The 19,204-nt window shown below is 34.6% G+C and overlaps 1 protein-coding gene across 6 annotated transcripts in view; it reads right to left on the bottom strand.

The window, feature by feature from the left end:
• The window catches only part of AGO3 (argonaute RISC catalytic component 3), a 112,386-nt gene that overhangs the window by 34,008 nt on the left and 59,174 nt on the right, over nucleotides 1-19,204 (bottom strand). For 4 of the 6 annotated variants that reach the window (XM_058553668.1, XM_058553670.1, XM_058553669.1 and 1 more), the window contains 6 exons: nucleotides 11,499-11,633; nucleotides 7,207-7,294; nucleotides 6,932-7,079; nucleotides 6,385-6,504; nucleotides 4,035-4,157; nucleotides 3,572-3,705 (listed from right to left, as the gene is read on the bottom strand). In XM_058553668.1, the coding sequence (XP_058409651.1) occupies nucleotides 3,572-3,705; nucleotides 4,035-4,157; nucleotides 6,385-6,504; nucleotides 6,932-7,079; nucleotides 7,207-7,294; nucleotides 11,499-11,633 (748 nt within the window). Of the gene's footprint in view, nucleotides 1-3,571; nucleotides 3,706-4,034; nucleotides 4,158-6,384; nucleotides 6,505-6,931; nucleotides 7,080-7,206; nucleotides 7,295-11,498; nucleotides 11,634-13,245; nucleotides 13,292-16,648; nucleotides 16,879-19,204 lie in introns of those variants that run through there. The other 2 variants (XM_058553671.1, XM_058553673.1) reach the window with 2 other exon arrangements.

The raw sequence follows: 19,204 nt of genomic DNA, 5'->3' as shown, positions 1-19,204 counted from the left end.
ACATTTTCTAATTCAATCTTGACACGATTCCTAAGAAAGTGGTAGGTCAGGTATTATTCCCATTTTATAGATCAGGAAATTGTTTCTGGGACATTAAGTATTTGGTCAAGGTCAAATGGTTAGATAAATAGCAGAGTCAGAACTATGACCTAATCCAGAGTTTCTTTCCATATTACCTGTCTCAAATTAGGATAGCAGGAAAGATTGCGTCCTCAGAAAAGATTAAGAAAATATGAACACAACATTTAAAAACAAATGAGGCAGGCAGCACTTTAATGTACTTTCATCCACACTGAAAAAAATAAAAGATTAATAATTTCATATTTAAACAAAATTCTGCATTTAGCCTAGGATAGAGTAATGATGTTGAGGTTTAACAATCACTTTACTTGTTTTAAAACAAATAAGCTCCTAAGTCAAGGATCTGAGTTATCTTTGCTCAAAAACACTTCAATTCCCTCAGGACAGAGATGAAGTTTGTATGAATTCCCTTCTTCTCCTTTTCATTATTAGTGTTTAATTCAAGAAGTATGACGTTGAATATTTTCATTGAATAAGAGCCATAAGTCCCTGATCATAAGACTTCTATCAAGCCATGAATAACAAATGCAAAATGAAAAGAATGACCCTAGGCTTGAAAAATGACTGGAGGTGTTTTCTTTGGTCTCTGGAGGCCAAGTAAGATAGTCGTAGCATTGTAGTAAACTGTCCTTATGATATTTTACTTGAAAGCAGGGGGATAAAAACTTTGGAGAAAAAAACATATTAAGTGAACTTTAAGACATACAATTAGAGATCTGGAGCTAATAAAAAGGAGTGAACAGAAGAATTAAACAGAAGAAATTTTACTTCTTTTTTTTATTTTTTGTGAGGAAGATCAGCCCTGAGCTAACATTCATGCTAATCCTCCTCTTTTTGCTGAGGAAGACTGGCTCTGAGCTAGCATCTATTGCCAATCTTTCTCCTTTTCCAGCCCCCCAAAGCCCCAGTAGATAGTTGTATGTCATAGCTGCACATCCTTCTAGTTGCTGTATGTGGGACGTGGCCTCTGCATGGCCGGAGAAGCGGTGCGTTGGTGTGCGCCCAGGATCCGAACCCAGGCCGCCAGTATCAGAGCGCGTGCACTTAACTGCTAAGCCACGGGGCCAGCCCCTGGAAATTTTACTTCTCACATGAAGGAGGCAAGGCAAATTCTGAATTGACCTGGGGAAAACTGGTCTCTATATCACTCAAGAACTATTCATTATGTGAATACCTTATAGGAGCTATTAGTGGATATTTGAATCAGACATTAATCCTTTTCTTGAGAAAATTAGATTCTAGGGGCCGGCCCTGTGGCCTAGTGGTTAAGTTCCAGAGCTCCATTTCAGCAGCCCAGGATTGGTTCCCAGGCGCAGACCTACACCACTTGTCAGTGGCCATGTTGTGGTGGCAACCCACATACAAAATAGAGGAAGATTGGCACAGATCTTAGATTGGGGAGAATCTTCCTCAAGCAAAAAGAGGAAGATTGGCAACAGATGTTAGCTCAGGGCGAATCTTCCTCAGCTCAAAAAAAAAAAAAAAGAAAGAAAGAAAGAAAAGAAAAGAAAGAAAATTAGATTCTAGAGGGGAGATAAGAAATTAACACAACAGGGCCGGCCCCGTGGCTTAGTGGTTAAGTGTGCACGCTCCGCTACTGGTGGCCCGGGTTTGGATCCTGGGTGTGCACTGATGCACCGCTTGTCCGGCCATGCTGAGGCCGCGTCCCACATATAGCAACTAGAAGGATGTGCAACTATGACATACAACTATCTGTTGGGGCTTTGGGGAAAAAAAAAAAAAGGCGGAGGATTGGCAATAGATGTTAGCTCAGAGCTGGTCTTTCTCAGCAAAAAGCAGAGGATTAGCATGGATGTTAGCTCAGGGCTGATCTTCCCCACAAAAAAAAAAAAAAAGAAATTTACACAAATAATTAGAATACAATTCTATTTTACACAGAAAGTGACAAGTACAAATAGAGAGGATATTGATAAGCTACTATATTTAGAGTTAAGAGAGATTATTTCCAGCATCACAAATCACAGAAGACTGGATATTATTTAGATGAGTAGAGACAGGAAGGAGGCATTTTCAGTAAAGAGCAGCATAAGTAGAAACAGAAAAAAATGCCAGAGAGATAGAGGGAATACACTGCTTCAATTTCTTTGTTCAGAATATGTGAAAATGGAGAAAGGACTTAGGCAGGTGAAAGATTTAAATGTTATACTGATTTTTATGTTATTTATGTTATGTTATGTGATTTTAATGTTATTCTTTTATTTAACAATTTAACGTTACTCTTTGTCAAAGAGAAGCCTAAAAGTTTTGGAGTCGGGGGAGCCACAAGTGGAGCTGGTAATCTTTCACGACAGCACAGCTCTTCAAGAATGATAGCAGAAGCCCTTGAGATTACCAAAGCCCCAAAGACTTGAGAGTTCCAAAGGAGAGGAGATAAAAAAGAAAAGAAGCCAACGTGATAAAAAGGAACCAGGAAGGCAAGAATGGAGAGAATGTCAAGAAGGTATTCAACTGTATCTAATGCTGCACAAATTTTGAGAAAATAATGGCTGAGAAGAGACCATTAGAATTGATAAGCACTAAGATATCAGAGATCTTCCAGGAACTAGTTTCAGCAGAGCACTAAGATTTCAAGGAAGGAGAGAGAAGGTAAGTCTGGAAGCCTGAGAGAATAAGTGAGGTAAATTGAACAGTGAAGATTTTGTTTGTTTTAAATTTAAACAGAAGACTGTTGAACACTTACATATTGAGGGAAAGAATCTGGGAAAGAGGCGAAGTGGTGGAGATGGCGGCCAAATTTTGAAAAGCAAGGAAGTGAAAGAGGAGTTAAACCACTCTTTCAAAGGACTCAATTGATAAATAAGGATTTTATTTAATCCTCATCCACTAGATAAGTATTATTGTCTCTATTTTAAAAAGGTGAAAACTGAAGCATAACAAGATTAAATAAAATTATCCATTGTAATAAAGCTAGCAAGTAGCAAAGCTGAGAATTAAACGTAACCTATTTGCTATCAAAAGCCAGTGATGAGGGGCAGGCCCGGTGGCGCAAGCGGTTAAGTGTGCGCGCTCCGCTGCGGCGGCCCGGGGTTCGCTGGTTCGGATCCCGGGCGCGCACCGACGCACTGCTTGGCAAGCCATGCTGTGGCAGCATCCCATATAAAGTGGAGGAAGACGGGCACAGATGTTAGCCCAGGGCCGTCTTCCTCAGCAAAAAAAAAAAAAGAAGAGAATTGGCGGATGTTAGCACAGGGCTGATCTCCTCACAAAAAAAAAAGCCAGTGATGGTCCTGCTATAACACAGAAGCTAGTCTACTAGGACGCCTAGAAGAATGAATCAGTGACTGACTATGACTAACCAATTGAGGAATCTTCATCAAACTATTGAGAAGAAACATTTTTAAAGGTTCAGTAATTAAATATGCTCCATTTTGAGGCAACATTGATTAGAACATTAGCTGAGTAATTTAAAACTGAAACACAAAACTTAAACACAAAAAGGTCCCAAAGCCAAACTAATGACAAGACTTACTTTAATATTTCTTCTCTGCACTGCCTCTGTGTGGCAAAACAAGCTATAGCCCACATTTTGATTTCAACTCCTGTGTGGAATTGTTTCCCTCGCATGTCCCATACTCCGTGGCTTGGTGTTGCTACTGTCCGATTCTACAGAAAAAGGACAAAGAGAAATAATAAGGCAAAAAATGCTTAACATACAATTTATTTTAACGAGCTGAAATAAGCATTTCAAATTGCTGAATTGATATGTATCTGACATTCTACATGGAATAGGCTGTTTAAATCATTATAATTTATATTTTTACCAGAGAAAAACAAAAGTTCTACTAAATTCAAGCAAAGATACTCATTTTGAAACAAAAAAATATTGCTGGAACAATAAAACATTTTCTACATTCCACACTTAGCTAGGATGCCCTCCTCTCCATACACAGAAACTATATGTTGATAATTAAAAAACTATCAAGAGGTTTTACCCGTCCTCCATATTGGAGCATAGGTGCTGGAAGTACTCGTCCGGTTACATGGGCCATTTCATCTCGAACTTTAAATTGAAATTCCTGAACAAATGGATCTGTTTCATAATTTGCACTTCTTACCTAACAACAGAAAAAGTTTGTAGTTACTTTCAAAATTCCCCCAAATTCCCTGCTGTACTCATTAGAAACCTCTATTTTTTTTTTTCTGCGCTATGTCAACAATATTTAACAATAGGTCTAGTTAATGGTGCCCTAATGATAGAGCAGAGAATCTTAACCTGGGGACCACAGACCACAAATGGACTGCAGGAAGCCTGTGAACCTTCCAACAATTTATACAAAATTTAAATGTATTAGGTTAATAATAAGAAACTTCAACTATTTATGACTCATGAAATGGTAATTTTATATAATTAAACCTAGCATATTTTGGGGGGGGTGGTCCAGAGATTTCAAGAGAAAGAAATACTTGACCTAAAAAAGGTTAAGAACACCTAATTAGAGGATCCAGACATATACTATTAAAATTTATCTTACGTCGAGTTTGATAACAAATATTGATAACCCTAACTCTTTTTTTCTAAGTATTTGATTTACAATTTATATAAAATTTACTTGTGTATTTTTAGAGAAAAAGTGCCATATTATAACACTTAGTGGGATGCACTTGAGACAGATAAGAAAGCCAGTATAAGATACAGATTATAATTTTTACATAATATATCCATACATACAAAGATAAAGACTTTAGTTTCAGTGTAAACTTGGATCTCAGAGGTAATTCATGCTCACAGTATGCTATAGTAACTGTGTTTTTCAAAACATATTTACTTGGTCTCAGGGTAAATGTCAAACGAGATGACAAAAAGAAGGCAGTGTTCAAGTCTTTGAGTAACAATCCATTAAAAAAAACACTATATAATCTAAATAGGTAAAAAGAATCTCCCCATAATAAGCACAGAAAGTTGTTTTCGAAATTAGGCACTAATGCATCTTTTCTTCAAGCTTAAATGCCATTCATTTCTGGTGTGTTTTAGTGTACCTCCGTAGTAAGGTTACAAAGAATAACAACAATTATCATTTACAAAGACTTGCTGAGTGACGTGCTTGATGCTAAACGTTTTATAATTAATTTTCACAATAACCTTATGACTATAAAAGAAGGTCTTTTATAATCTTTATTTTACAGAGGATAAAACTACAGCTTAGTAAAGTTAAATGACTGGCCTAAAACCATATAGCTAAGCAAATGACATAGAAACCATGTATGTTCTGATTCTAGAGTTCCTAGTCTCAATCACTGCACTAGCCTTCCAGATACTATAACTAGAATAATACAGTAATAGTAACAGTAAGCAAGTGGACAAGCCAGACTTTGAACCCAGAGCTGTAAGATTCCAAAGCCTCTTTTAACCACTACAATATTGTCTCTCTGAACAGGCAATACTGTACAATATTGTCTCTCTGAACAGAAAAGTTGTAATAAATGGGTTAGAACTAGTTATTGAGATTTTATAGAGATAGTGAGAAGTTCTAGTCTCTTAAAGGTTTTAAAATCTGGTCATAGTAGATCAGAGAAAAATCCATGATGAGAACCAGCCTGTATTTTCCCAGTAAAATATCATGTAATAACTTTTATTCCCTCTTTACAAAACTATAAGAAAAAAAGGTCTTTTTTTATGTAATTAGCCTATAAAATGAAAGTTCTGTAATCCTTTTTTAACAATCTTTAAAATTACTTTTGAAAGTGTCATTAAGTTCTTTTGGGTAATATTCATATTTCCAGACTTCTTCTTCACTTGGATAATTTAAATGGTATTCAAGAAGAGAGTAAGGTAAGATCCACCAGGTGCCTTTTACTTTTCATTTTGCCTTATTCTATCAGTTTTATAAAGTGGTATTGATAACTCTTCCTTCCTCCCCATTTAGAACAAGGAGATAGCTTAGAGACCCTATATGGTTGAAGCTGTCTTGAATTTCAAGCAATCCTACTCTGAGTGTTAAGACTCTCACTATAGCTAGTCATAATACCTTGACTTTCCCTCCTTTCTCTCTCCTCTTTTAGGTGGGAGGTAATAAAGTGGCAGTTCACCAAACTGAAACATTAGTTCTGAGAGAATCTACTCTGGAACTAATTAAAGAGTTTGGGGTTAAATTAGAAGGATCTAACCCTTCTCATAGAACTCACTAAGGTTTCCTCCTAGAACACCTCTAGATTACTTCCATGATCCGTTTTAATTCTGATAGTCCATGGAATGGTAATAACGTATAAGCTTATAAGGACATGGTTCTTTAGTAGCTCACTCTAATATGCTTTTAATTCCTATTTCTAGGGTTAAGTACTAACCAATCTGCTAATTTCCTCTTGTCTATCTGGCGCAGATCTTGCTGTTGCTTTGATCATAGTAGAAGTCTGATTGTCCGTTAACTTCTTGATACATCGTTGCCCTGCCACAATATTACAGACCTACAAATGGAAAAAAATTTATACTAGATGTATATATCATTTTTTAAACTCTCAGTGTCAATTACATGTGAAATTAAATTTTAAAATTTACTTCATCAAACTGCTTCTTTTTAATATCATGTTAAGTAAAAAAGTAGTAAACAATACTGTTTTACAGTATGATTATTATTAGCTAAAACGTACACTGGATAAAAAGGCTGAAAAGAAGTGTACCAAAATGCTACCAGTGGTAATATTTAGAGTGGTAGGACTGTGGATGAGTGTTTTTTCATATTATTTCACTACCAAAAAATTTGGAATAAAATAAAATTTAAAAACAGCTCAATCTCCAAAATAAATGTGAGAGTATGAAGTAAGTTATAGGCAATACAAGACCCCAACAGAATGATGAATAAGAGTATATTAATAAGCAGCCTAAACACATTACTTCTAGCGGCAGATAGGTATGTTTCTGCTCCTGCCCCACTTGCAGACAGGGAAGGTGTGGGTACTTCAGCTGAAGAGTATACTTTTCTCTGAAATACTGCGCAACTGTTCTCTCCACAGTTTGGCCATTTTCTAACTGTAAAGGAAAGCTGGAAAAAAAAAAAAGTATACATTAACAACTCTTATCTCATTAATGAGCTGGCAAAACACCCAATCCACTAACTAGAGCAAGCTGCTTCAATCATCTCTGCTCTGACAAACATTAGCTTTTCTTACGTTTGATGACTGGCAGGCCTTCTTGTTACGTTACAAACACGATATTTCCGCCTCATTGTGCCACAATGAGTCACTTCAACCTTCAGACCTGTTCCCAACAAGAAAAACTGAAGTTACAGAACTGTCACATATAAAATATTTATAGATATAAAACCTGTTCATTACTATAAAAACTCAAACTCTAAACAGAAAATCTGTGATAAAGGCAATGTGATAGTAACACAGGATTTTATACATAACATTGATAATAATGGTTACAATCATCATAGACCTAGCTCCAAACCTTTCCCCTATCCTACCCAGTTCTACACACTAAAAAATAGTATCATAAGATTTGAAAAGCCTGTAGAATACGGGACAAAGTTATCCATTAATAAAAAACCTTGTTTATAATAAATTCAGGTATTTATGCTGGGAGAGGGAAAGAGGAATGAAAGAAGAGTTGCAATAATTCTCAAGATATTCTATAATCTTCAAAATACGTGTTATTTGAACAACCCAGTCATCACATACTGACTGAAGATCAGAATTTCATAAAGCTCAAGAAGGAAGTCCTTCAAAGATTTCTAAAGCAGGAAGAAAAAAAAATCCCAGGCCCTTGTGACAACAGTGGTGAGACAATTTAGTAGAATTATAATATAGTGACACAACTCTTTTACTACTAAATATTAGAAATCAAATGCAACCAAAATACTTCCTAGAGCAGGTGATCCCTACCTTCTTATGAAATCACTGACCCCTTTGCAAATCTCATGAAAGCAATAAACTCGCAGAAAAACACACATACACATAATTTAGCACATGACTTGAGATGTTCCTGGATCCTTGCAGTCCATCTGTAGACCCTAGGGGTTTGAAGATCCCAGGCCTGCTTTAGAATGTAAAGCAATGGGCTTTTAAACCATTGGCTGAAATTCTTCGGGATGAATTTTCTTAAGCAGAGCTGTCCATAGAATTTTCTGAGATGATGGAATGTTTCACATCTGCACTAAAATCACTAGCAATATGCGTTACTGAGCACATGAATTGTGGCTAGTGTGACTAAGAAACTGAAAATTTAATTTAAATTTAAATAGCTACACATGGCTAGTGGCTACTGTATTGGCCAGTGCAGTCCTGGAACTCTTTAGAGAAGAGTTAACAAACAGATGTGGTGGCTACTGGTCACAGATAAGCAACTCTATTTCTATGGTCTATACTCCAAAGGAGGAAAACTTAAAAAAGGGTAGATGGAGGACAACTTTTAGTTCTCTGATAGTATTTATGGTTATTATTTTTGTATTATTTCCCTTTTACATCTGTGATTCCTATAGTGCAGTGGTTCTCAATCAGAGGTGATTTTGTCCTTCAGGGACTATTTGGTAATGTCTGGAGACATTTTTGATTGTCACAGCTGGGGGTGCTATTGGCATCTAGTAGATGCTAGATTTAGGGATGCTGCTAAATATCCTACAATGCACAGGACAGCACTACCTCCCACCCCCGACCACAACAAAGAATTATTCACCTCAAAATATCAATAGTGCCAAGGGTGAGAAGCCCTGCTATAGTATAACTTCTTTTCCTATCTAATTACTAACTGTAGTACCAAACACAAAGTTCACTTCTAGTAATATTTTCTTCTGATATATCAGCACAAATTAAGATGTTAAACGGACACAGTGTGACTGAACCAGACTGGTATGGGTTTTTCTTGAGAAGTACTCCTAATTGAATCAGTGAGAAATAGTTTTTATTAGTAACTACCTTTATAAAACTAAAATTTCAGATCAATTAGAGAATTTACTATGCCTCTATGTTATAAAGGAGACTAGAAAATAAAATACTCTCAAGGACTTTCCTTTTCCAAGTATTAGTATTAGTATTTCCTTTTCCAAGGAAAGTCCTTGATAGTATTTTAAAGTAGTAGTATTGGTATTTAAAGAAGGAAATACCAACAATATAAAGTAAGCAAGCTGTAAAAATATTATGTTTAGGGGAAAAACACAATAGAAAAATTTAAAACAAATTTCTGTTATCCACACTACATAGCAATTTGTTTTCAAGTCTTCCCTTTGAATTAAAAAAAATATTAGTAAGGTTCTACAAGCCTACTAAAGCTTTTACCAAAAATAAACTGGTACTCTTATATACATATGATAATTTAACCATAAATTTCCCTCAATATTTCTGCTGTTTAACTATGATGAATTATTGCACAAAGAAACCACCCAAAAGTTATTATTAAATATTCAGGAAAAAGTTCAACTGGAACCAAACGAATATACTATGGAAATCTATTCATTATAGCACACTTCGTATCACTATTTAACAGTTATCACCAAATTCCTCATGCCAGCTAAAAACTAAACCCAAATATACAGAACAGAACACACAACTTTGATTCTCTGGAGTTACTGTAGTAGGAATATATGATGTACTTTAAGAGCCTTCTTAAAAAAAAAAAAAAAGAAAGCCGTCTTGACTTTGAATGGAGGAAAAAATCATCAGTTTGTCAATTAGATCCAACTCAGATTTTTCTACCCCAAATCTAGGGTCACAGGTGCCTAAGGATTAGACCCAAATCCACGGGTTAGCAAAAAGCTGACACTTAAAAAAATGGACTAGATAATACCCTGCCCAGGTCCCTCCCCAAACCCTCCATCCAACCAAAACAAAATTTTGGCTTTAATAAATCAAATATTTAACCTATAAACTTGGCTTTACCTTCACTATAACATCAACTTTATAATGCTTTCTAGTCATTTTTTTCAGTCATTTCTTTGGGCCCCTGAGCAGTTGAAGTTAAGATCGAGTCCATGCTCTTCGGGCAGCAGTTGAATCCTTGTTCTGTACATCTTGTATTTTCTGTGATAGAGTGGTGATATGAGTTGATTGCATAGTTACCGCAAAATAATGTAAGTGACTTCATGATATCAGAGGTGGTAACTAAGCAGCAACTCCACTGGAAAGCACGGCATTTAGATGATCACATATTAATGGTGGCTAATGCACTACCTCCCAACAATGTTAACTGTTCAGTTAATACAGATTATGAAAGGACAATGGTATGGTTGCAATACAGTAAAATATAACACTTTTTTATTTTGGCACTTAAATAACTTGAGAGAAATGGATGCTTATTTTCAAAGCAGGAAGGATTTTCCTTTTAATGTTTTATTACAATGACTCTCTCTCCCGGTTACTAAGTGACAAAGAATGAATGATTACTGGAGCAAGCAGGATGTATTTAGCTACTCTGATTTGGGGGAACTGAAAGATGTTCAGCGAACAAACTTCAATGCTTCATTCAAACCACAGGCTGAAAATTATCTACAACACCTAGGTAAAACCTTGAAATAAAACAACATAGTTATTTCTGACTATTTAAGATCTAACCCTTAATATACATAGAACTTATACTACTCATTCTAATTAGAGAATATCTAATTTCTCTTCATGTCTAAATAATAAAGAACTAAATACAGTGGAGTCACACCTTACATGAGGATTAGGTTCTAAAATAATGAATAAGGCAAGAATTTTACATAATCAAAATTAATCTTGAAAAATCTCTCAAATTGCGATAAAGGACAGTGTATGTGGGTTTGCATATAAAACTGCTTATGTATATTTAAATGTATATAGAAATATATATAAAGAGTAAATACATATAAAATATAAATTTCAGAACACAACTTTTTTTCTCTTTGGAAGACTATGTAGAGATGAATTTATATTAGTAAAATATGCATATGATGCAACACCACTGTACAAATTTTAGCTACTAACTAAAATAGGCAAGATCAATGGTTGGCTATTTAATGTACATGAAATAACTGAATTCCAACTCTAGAACAACACAGGAAACAGGCTAGCCCCATATCCATAAATTTTCAAAGGAATAAAATACTCTGCTATCATTTCAGAAAAATAAGGAAGTCATTATATTAGAAAATGTTCAAAGAATGACTCCAGTTCTGAAATAACAATGTTTTTAGAATAAGCTTCCTACTTTTAACAGTATTATAGAAGCATTTTCCCACGGGATACTCTTATCCCTTCAGCTAGTAAGGGAAAGTATTAACAAAAAATTAGCTGGTATTGATATTAATTCCATTACTTGGCATTTCTTCCATTGAAACACTACCTAAGATGTCATGGTAATGAATTTAATGTAACATTTTAGAATCTGATCTATACTTTTTCCTGGTGATATTACATGAATAGATTTTAATTTAAAAATTTTCAATAATAGTTTGTTATATCCATGCATTTTATAGTTAAGTTGCTCCAAATGCTAATTAATTCACCTTTTATCTCTTTGGTGAATTTTACCCGATGAGAATCAGTCAGAGGTCTTGGTTGCTCATCAATATTATGAATGTCAAGAACTTCACACATGAATTGAATTACAGGTTGTGCTTTGTAGAAGGCAGTGGCAGAAACTAAAAAGAAAAACACAAATAGTAAAAATTAATGTTTCCTTAAAAAAAATTCAGAAACTTGATCTCAGGCTCCATGATAATTAACTAATTATACAGTTAAAATTATCCTTCATGTATACTTATGTACATACAAAAATATTTCCAAAATTAAGCAGTTTCAATTTGACCTCTCTTTGACTGGAAGACAGGCACAAGAACAAGGTACCTGAATCATTCCATTCTCTACTATACATACAGAAAGTGTTCTGGGTTATGAGACAAGGCCTGTGAGAGGGCAAAGAAGGCCAGAGTCCCTTAGCAGATGAAAAGGCTAAGTACAGTTTCTTAAACAAAGCTTTCTATGCCACCCCAGACTGTTTATCTATTCTAGTGAGAGCTTTCTCTATTTTGCACAGATTTGAGAAGACAGTGGTATTAAATGTTGTGACTGTTAATCCAAACTATAGCTAGTAATGCCAAGGGGTACCTGCCCACTGTTATCTAGCTAAAGTTTGCAGTTTTCTGAAAGTCAACCAGCATGATTTCTTAATCTTGGGTTTTGGAACTGGAAGAGCTTCACCAATGGTTAGTAGATTACCATCACTCATTTCTTAAACACATACTTACTGACTGCTATTATGTCCTATAAAGGCTGTGATATAATGAAAAGTAAAACCAAAACAGACAATAAGCTACATGCTATCATGATATTTTTCTGCTTAAAAAAACATGCCCACTATCTGCTAAGCTAAGTGTAAACTTTTTACGTGGTGCTCTTTATCTCCCTCTCCTGGGTTTAGGATTAAATGTCCTTCACAAAATGTCCCTTACCTCTGGAAGGATATTTATCAAGGCTTTAACAGCAGTTATCTCAGGATGTGTGTGGGTGGTAAGGCTACTGTGGATATTTTTTATTTTCTTCTTTTTCATTTTATCTTTAAATCTTAATTTTTTAAATAGTGAGCACATATTACTTTTTCCTTTACTACAGAAATAATATATGAACGAAGTCTCATCAATATAGATACACAGTAACGAATTCCTCTGGTCTCCAAGTATCTTTAAGAAGTAACCATCGTTAGTAGTTAAATACGTGTATATCCTGTTCTTTTAATATGCACTTACAGAGATAAAAATGTACAACTTTTTTTTCATGAGATCAGATAATAAATGTTCTATGATTTATTATTTTAAAACTTAACAATATGTCTTAGAGATCTTTCCATGTCAGTACATTCTTTTTAATGGCTTCATATTATTCCACAGCATGGCTGCATGATAATTAAGCAAATATATACCCCCTTCCCCTCTTAATAAAAAAGAGCACAAGTGCTAAAACATTAGAAACACTATTCTGGGCTTTGACTTGTTTTTTCTCATTATATATCTTAGAGATAAATCTATACGTGCTAATATGGAACTATATCTCATTCTTTTTCATAGCTGTAGGATATCTCATTACATGGATGTACTTCATGTCCCTAATGATGGATAGTTAAGCTGGTTTTGTTTTTTTACTATTACAAAAAACATTCCAGTGAACATCCTTATACATATATTTGTATGTATGTGTGCATATGGATACATCCATCACTACCTCTGTAGGAAAGATTTAAGAGGAATCAATACTCACTGCTAAACTTCCATCCAAATAAACTTTATAAACACCTCCACAATTTCTAATTAATTAAAAAAAGAGACTGATAAGACAGCATTCTGAATACCTTATTCAAATCCACAATAGTGTAAACAATGTATACATTATATTCCTCTATTAAAAAATGTGAGAATATTGTGCATTAAAAAAAGGCTGGCAGGATACATAACTAAATAAGCACACATTGCTTCTGGGTTAATTTTTAAAAAGTAAACACATAAAGGAAAATAAATATATGATGAGTAACATGCTTATTTTGCCTTTCCTTTAATCCTACAGGTAAATTTTCTTCACTGGATTACTGTAATACTAGGATTCACAACGAATGTGTCATATCATAGAGTTGATCCTACTAAACAATTTATTCTGTTTAACATTCTTCTATTATTTTTCCCCTTTTATCCCACTGTGCTTCTAATCATTTTACTGTTTACCATCTTCTCTATAGGAAAGTGGGCATTTGAAGTGAAAATTAGTGAAAAAAAGCTCTTACAAAAGATGGGGTGAAATCAATGAGTACCGCTGAATTAGGTGTGAATTTCAATGAGCAAAGATCTGCTTCTTTACCATTGGTTGAATTCTTAACATTTTATAAACCTACATATACATGCATTTTATTCCTTCTTCCCCTTTCAGGAATTAGCTAATTTTAACTGAAAAACTAATATTTACGTTTAATATTTTAAAAATCTATTAATGAAATATACCGCATTAACATATTAAAGGAAATAAGCATACAGTCATTTCCATAGATGATGGCCCAAAAAAAAGCATATGATAAAATTCAGCACCATAGCTAAAACTCTCACTGTATCAGGACTAGAAGGGAACCTCCTCAATTTGATAAAAGCTATCTACTAAAAATCTATGGTAAATTCAACTTCATTTAATAGGAATTCCTAGCTAGCTCAGTAATGCAAGTTAAGAGAAATAAAAGGTAAAAAGATTAGAAAGAGAGAAACAAAATTATTATTCTTCACAATAGGATTGTCTACATAGAAAACCCAATAATCTATAAATTATAAAATTAATAAGAGAGTTCAACAAGGTTGTACATTTAAGATAAACACATGAAAATAAATCACATTCTTATATACTAGCAACTGATTTAAAATGTAATTTAAAAAAGATACCACTTAAAATCACAACAAAAAACATAAGGCACTTGGGATGAAATCTAAACAAAAGATAAGACCTATAGAAATAATAGGTATCTTTACTATTGATGATATTACAGAAGAGCTAAATAAATGGAGTAATATACCCTATTCATGTAAATTATCCCCAAGTTAATTTGCAAATTCAAAGCAATTTCAATCAAAATACCAACAGGCTATAACTCCCTCGACCTCGGGAACTTAAAGAGGTAATACTAAAATTAACATGAAAGAGCAATGAAACAAGAATAGCCAAGACAATTTTTAAGAATAAGGTCTGCCCTAACATTCATCAAGATTTGTCATAATCCTATTCAAGTCAAGAGACTGTGAGGATAGACACACAGACCAGCAGAATAGACTTGAAAGCCTATCTCATACTATATACAAAAACAAATTCCTATTCAGAGAACTAAATATGAAAAGAAAAACAAACATTTAGAGGAAAATACAGAATATCCTTATGATCTTGAGGTAAGGAAGAGTTTCTTAAACAAGATACAAAACTACAAACCAGTAAAACTATGAGAAAAAGGATACCATAAAGAAAGCTAAAAACAAAACAAAGAGGATATGTATAATATATAACAAACGATTAGTACCTAGAATATGTAATGAGTTCCTACAAATCAAGATAAAACAATAAAAGTGGCAAAAGATATGAACAGGCATTTCACAGAAGAGAAAAATCTAAATGTCAAAAAACAAATTTTCACTAATAATCTTTTTTTGTTGTGAGGAAGATCAGCCCTGAGCTAACATCTGATGCCAATCCTCCTCTTTCTCGCCAAGGAAGATTGGCCCTGGGCTAACATCTGTGCCCATCTTCCTCTACTTTATATGGGGCACCGCCACAGCATGGCTTGGCAAGCGGTGTGTCAGTGCGCGCCTGGGATCTGAACTTGCAAGCCCGTGGGCCACCGAAGCTGAGCGCGCGCACTTAACAGCTATGCCACCGGGCCAGCCTCCTTCACTAATAATCTTATTTGTAATTAAGGAAATATATATAAAAACAATTTAAGCTATCATTTTACACCAATCAAGATGGGCAAAAAATTTCAAGACCAGTAACTCAAACTGACAATAAGCCAACGGAAGAATGAAAGCTCTCATACAGATTGTAGAATTACACATTGATACAAGCAGTTAGGAGAGCAAATGGCAATATGTAGTAAATTTGAAGACGTGCATAATTTTCTACCCAGCTATTCCACTATATTGGAATATATATTCTAGAGAAATTTCACATCTGCAAAAGGAAACATGAATAAGCATGCTTATTGTAGCATTGTTTTTAATAGTAAAACAAATGGAAACAAGCCAAATATCCATCAATCAAATGGGTAAATTTGTAGTATATTCATACAGTTGAAATTAATGGGCAAGTACTAGAATTCAGATAAATAAAATTGAGAAACAAAGTACAGATATTACTTGAGAAGAGTTTGGTGAAAAATGAGGTATTATCGGGCCGGCCCGGTGGTGCAGCGGTTAAGTGTGTGTGCTCCGTTGCGGCAGCCCGGGGCTCGCAGGTTCAGATCCTGGGTGCGCACCGATGAACCGCTTGTCAAGCCGTGCTGTGGTGGCGTCCCATATAAAGTAGAGGAAGACAGGCATGGATGTTATTAGCCCAGGGCCAATCTTCCTCAGCAAAAAAAAGAGGAGGATTGGCATCGGATGTTAGCTCAGGGCTAGTCTTCCTCACACACACACACACACACAAAAGAGGCATTATCAACTACCTAGATTGCCAGTATTTAGATATGTATAATATACAACTAAGGAAAAAACACTTTACCAAAAGACTAGATGTCTAGAATACCAGTGGGATAGTCTTTCAATTCGTGAACATAGTATATCTCTGAATTTATTAAGATAATTTAAATTTCATTAAGATTTTGTAATATACTCTATAACATGCATCTTTTAATAGATTTATTAATAAATTATTGATAAAAATTTTTGTTGCTGTTGGAAATATATGCTTTAATTTTTTGTCACTTAACAGTTTTTAACTAGGTTTATTTTTTTCTTTTCCTAGGTAGCAGTGTTAGAATAATGAAAAAAGGACAGGTTTGGAAGTAAGAGAGACTTAGATTTTAATCCTAGGTCTGGTACTTACTAATTATGATTTCTCTGAATCTCTATTTGTTCATCTGTAAAATTAGGAAAATACCTACTTCTCATAGCATTAGGGTGGAGATTCAATGCAAGGTACCTACTTGTGCCTGGAACACGATAGGAGCTCAACAGAAATCTTTTTCTCATTTTTGCAGAAGTGTCTACTCATGTCCTTGCTTGCTGATTTACCAAGGTCTTAATTCTAGGCAAAACGGTTTTGTCGATGTAAACTAACTCCTTGAAGAGGTTGTACGGGAGAAATGTTCCATGAAGAAGAGATTAGGATTCTTAAATTTGCTTTCCACTGTGTCAGAACTAAAAATTTCTGTTAGGACACAGCTAAAATAACAGATGTGAAAGAAGAAAATAATAAATATTTGCCATATTTAAAATAACTAGGGCTACATGTACCAAATGAGTCCAGGTCCAAAAGAACAGTATAAAACAAAGCACTAAATAATCTTAGCTCCTGGTAAAAACATAACCACAATTATACTTAATGTTGTACATTCTACCTCCTGAGAGGTTACATGGTATGGCTGTTATCTGCCTCAAGTTTATAGGTTTACTTCCATGGCTCTGAAGGTGTAAGAACAGAAACTAAGACCACTTACACAATGCCTTTTTATGGTAATAATTAGTGAGTACTTTAGAGGCCATGTTAAACATCTTTGCATCTCCTATTATCACCTAGCAAAATATTAACATAGTACTCAGGAGATATTGATAGACTAAATGATTATTGTATTTTGTTTTCTTTTTTTTTTTTGCTGAGGAAGATCTGCCCTGAGCTAACAGCCGCTGTCAATCTTCCTCTTTTCGTATGTGAACCACTGCGACAGCATGGTCATTGACAGGTGAGTGGTGTAGGTCTGTGCCCAGGAACTAAACCCAGGCCCCCGAAGCAGAGCATGCCAAACTGAACCACTAGGCCACTGGGGCTGGCCCGTATTTTTTCTACTTTTAATGTAAAATACCACATATTACTAAAGTGTATAAAACATAAATGTGCCACTTAGCCAATTATTATAAAGTGAACTTGGCAAATTATTATCAAGTGAATATCCACATAACCAGCATCCAGACAGAACTAAATACTGTCAGTACCCTAGAAACTTTTTCCCGAGCCCCTTCCCAATCCTAACTTCCTCTCTCCTCTAAAGGTAACCAAAATCTTGGATTTTATGGTAATAACTTCCTTTTCTTTATAGATTTAAAACCTAAGTACAGATCCCTAAATACTATGTAATATTTTTGAGACTTTTGCTCAAGATTGCTTCTAACTCATCTATATTAATTAAATCTAACTAGTTTCTTCATTTTTATTGCCCAGCCTAATACTCTGCTGAATATACAATTTATTCACTCTAACATTGGTGGACATTTCTGTTGGTACTTTTCTTTGGTTAACATAATAATGTTATGAACATTCTTATGGATTGTCTTTTTGATGCATATACAAATATAAATTTCTCTAGTAAAAAAGGCTATCTATCTAGGAGCAGAACCGCTGAGTCATGAAGGATGTGTATCTTTAACTCTCCTAGATAATGCCAAACTCTTCCAAAGTGGCAACTGACCCTCTTACAAGTAGTGTATGAGTCACTGTTGTGCCAAATTCTCACCAACTGTTAGCATTGTCAGACTTGAATTTTAGCCTTTCTGGTGGGTGTGTAGTAGTTATCTCATTAAAAAAAAAAATTTTGAGGTATAACTTACATATAATAAAATACATTTAAAATACGAAGTTCAATGATTTTGACAAATGTATACATCTATGCTATTACCACTCCAATTAAGATAGAACATTTCCATCACCTTAGAAAGTACTTTCCTAACCTTATATAATCAGTTCCTCCCACATCTGCCCCAGGCAACCACTTATCTGATTCCTTTCATAATAGATTAACTGGTTCTAGAATTTCATATAGAAGGAATTATACTGTATATACCATTTTGTGTCTGGCTTCTTTTGCACATCTTAGTTGAGATTCATCCATACCACTGTATAAATTAGTAGTTAGTTCTTTTTAGTTCCTGAGTAGTATTTCTTTCTATGATTAGATCACAATTTATTTCTCCATTTACCTGCTGTTGGACATTTGGGTTGTTTCCAGTTTCTAGTTATTATGAACATGTTTGTATGGACCTATTTTTTCATTTCTCTTGGGAAAATACTTAGGAATAAAATTGGTGGGTTATATGGCAAGAGAATGTTTAACTTTAAAAGAATCTGCCAAAATATTTTTCAAAGTGGTTGTACAATTTTACACTTCTACCATTTCCAGTTGCTCCACATTCTTGTCAACTGTTGGTATTGCCAGTTTTTTAACTTAGCCAATCTAGTGGGTGTGAAGCACTATCTCATTGTGGTTCTTATTCGCATTTCCTGAAGGACCAATGATGTTTACCTTATTGGCCATTCACATATCTTCTTCTGTGAAGTGTCTGCTTTTGACCACTTTTTAAAATTGTCTGAGTTGTGCAAATTTTCCATATATTCTGGACACAAGTCTTTTGCTCAGATACTATGTTTTGCAAATATTTTCTCCCAGCAGTAGCTTGCCTTTTCATTTAGATGAGGTTTCCAATATATTAAGAAATTTTTGCCTATTCCACGGACATGAATACTTTTCCTGTTTTCTTGGAAATTTTCC

Source organism: Diceros bicornis, chromosome 13, assembly GCF_020826845.1.
Source record: "Diceros bicornis minor isolate mBicDic1 chromosome 13, mDicBic1.mat.cur, whole genome shotgun sequence".
In the NCBI taxonomy this organism is placed as follows: domain Eukaryota; kingdom Metazoa; phylum Chordata; class Mammalia; order Perissodactyla; family Rhinocerotidae; genus Diceros; species Diceros bicornis.
This window is presented reverse-complemented; position numbering and strand designations above follow the sequence as displayed.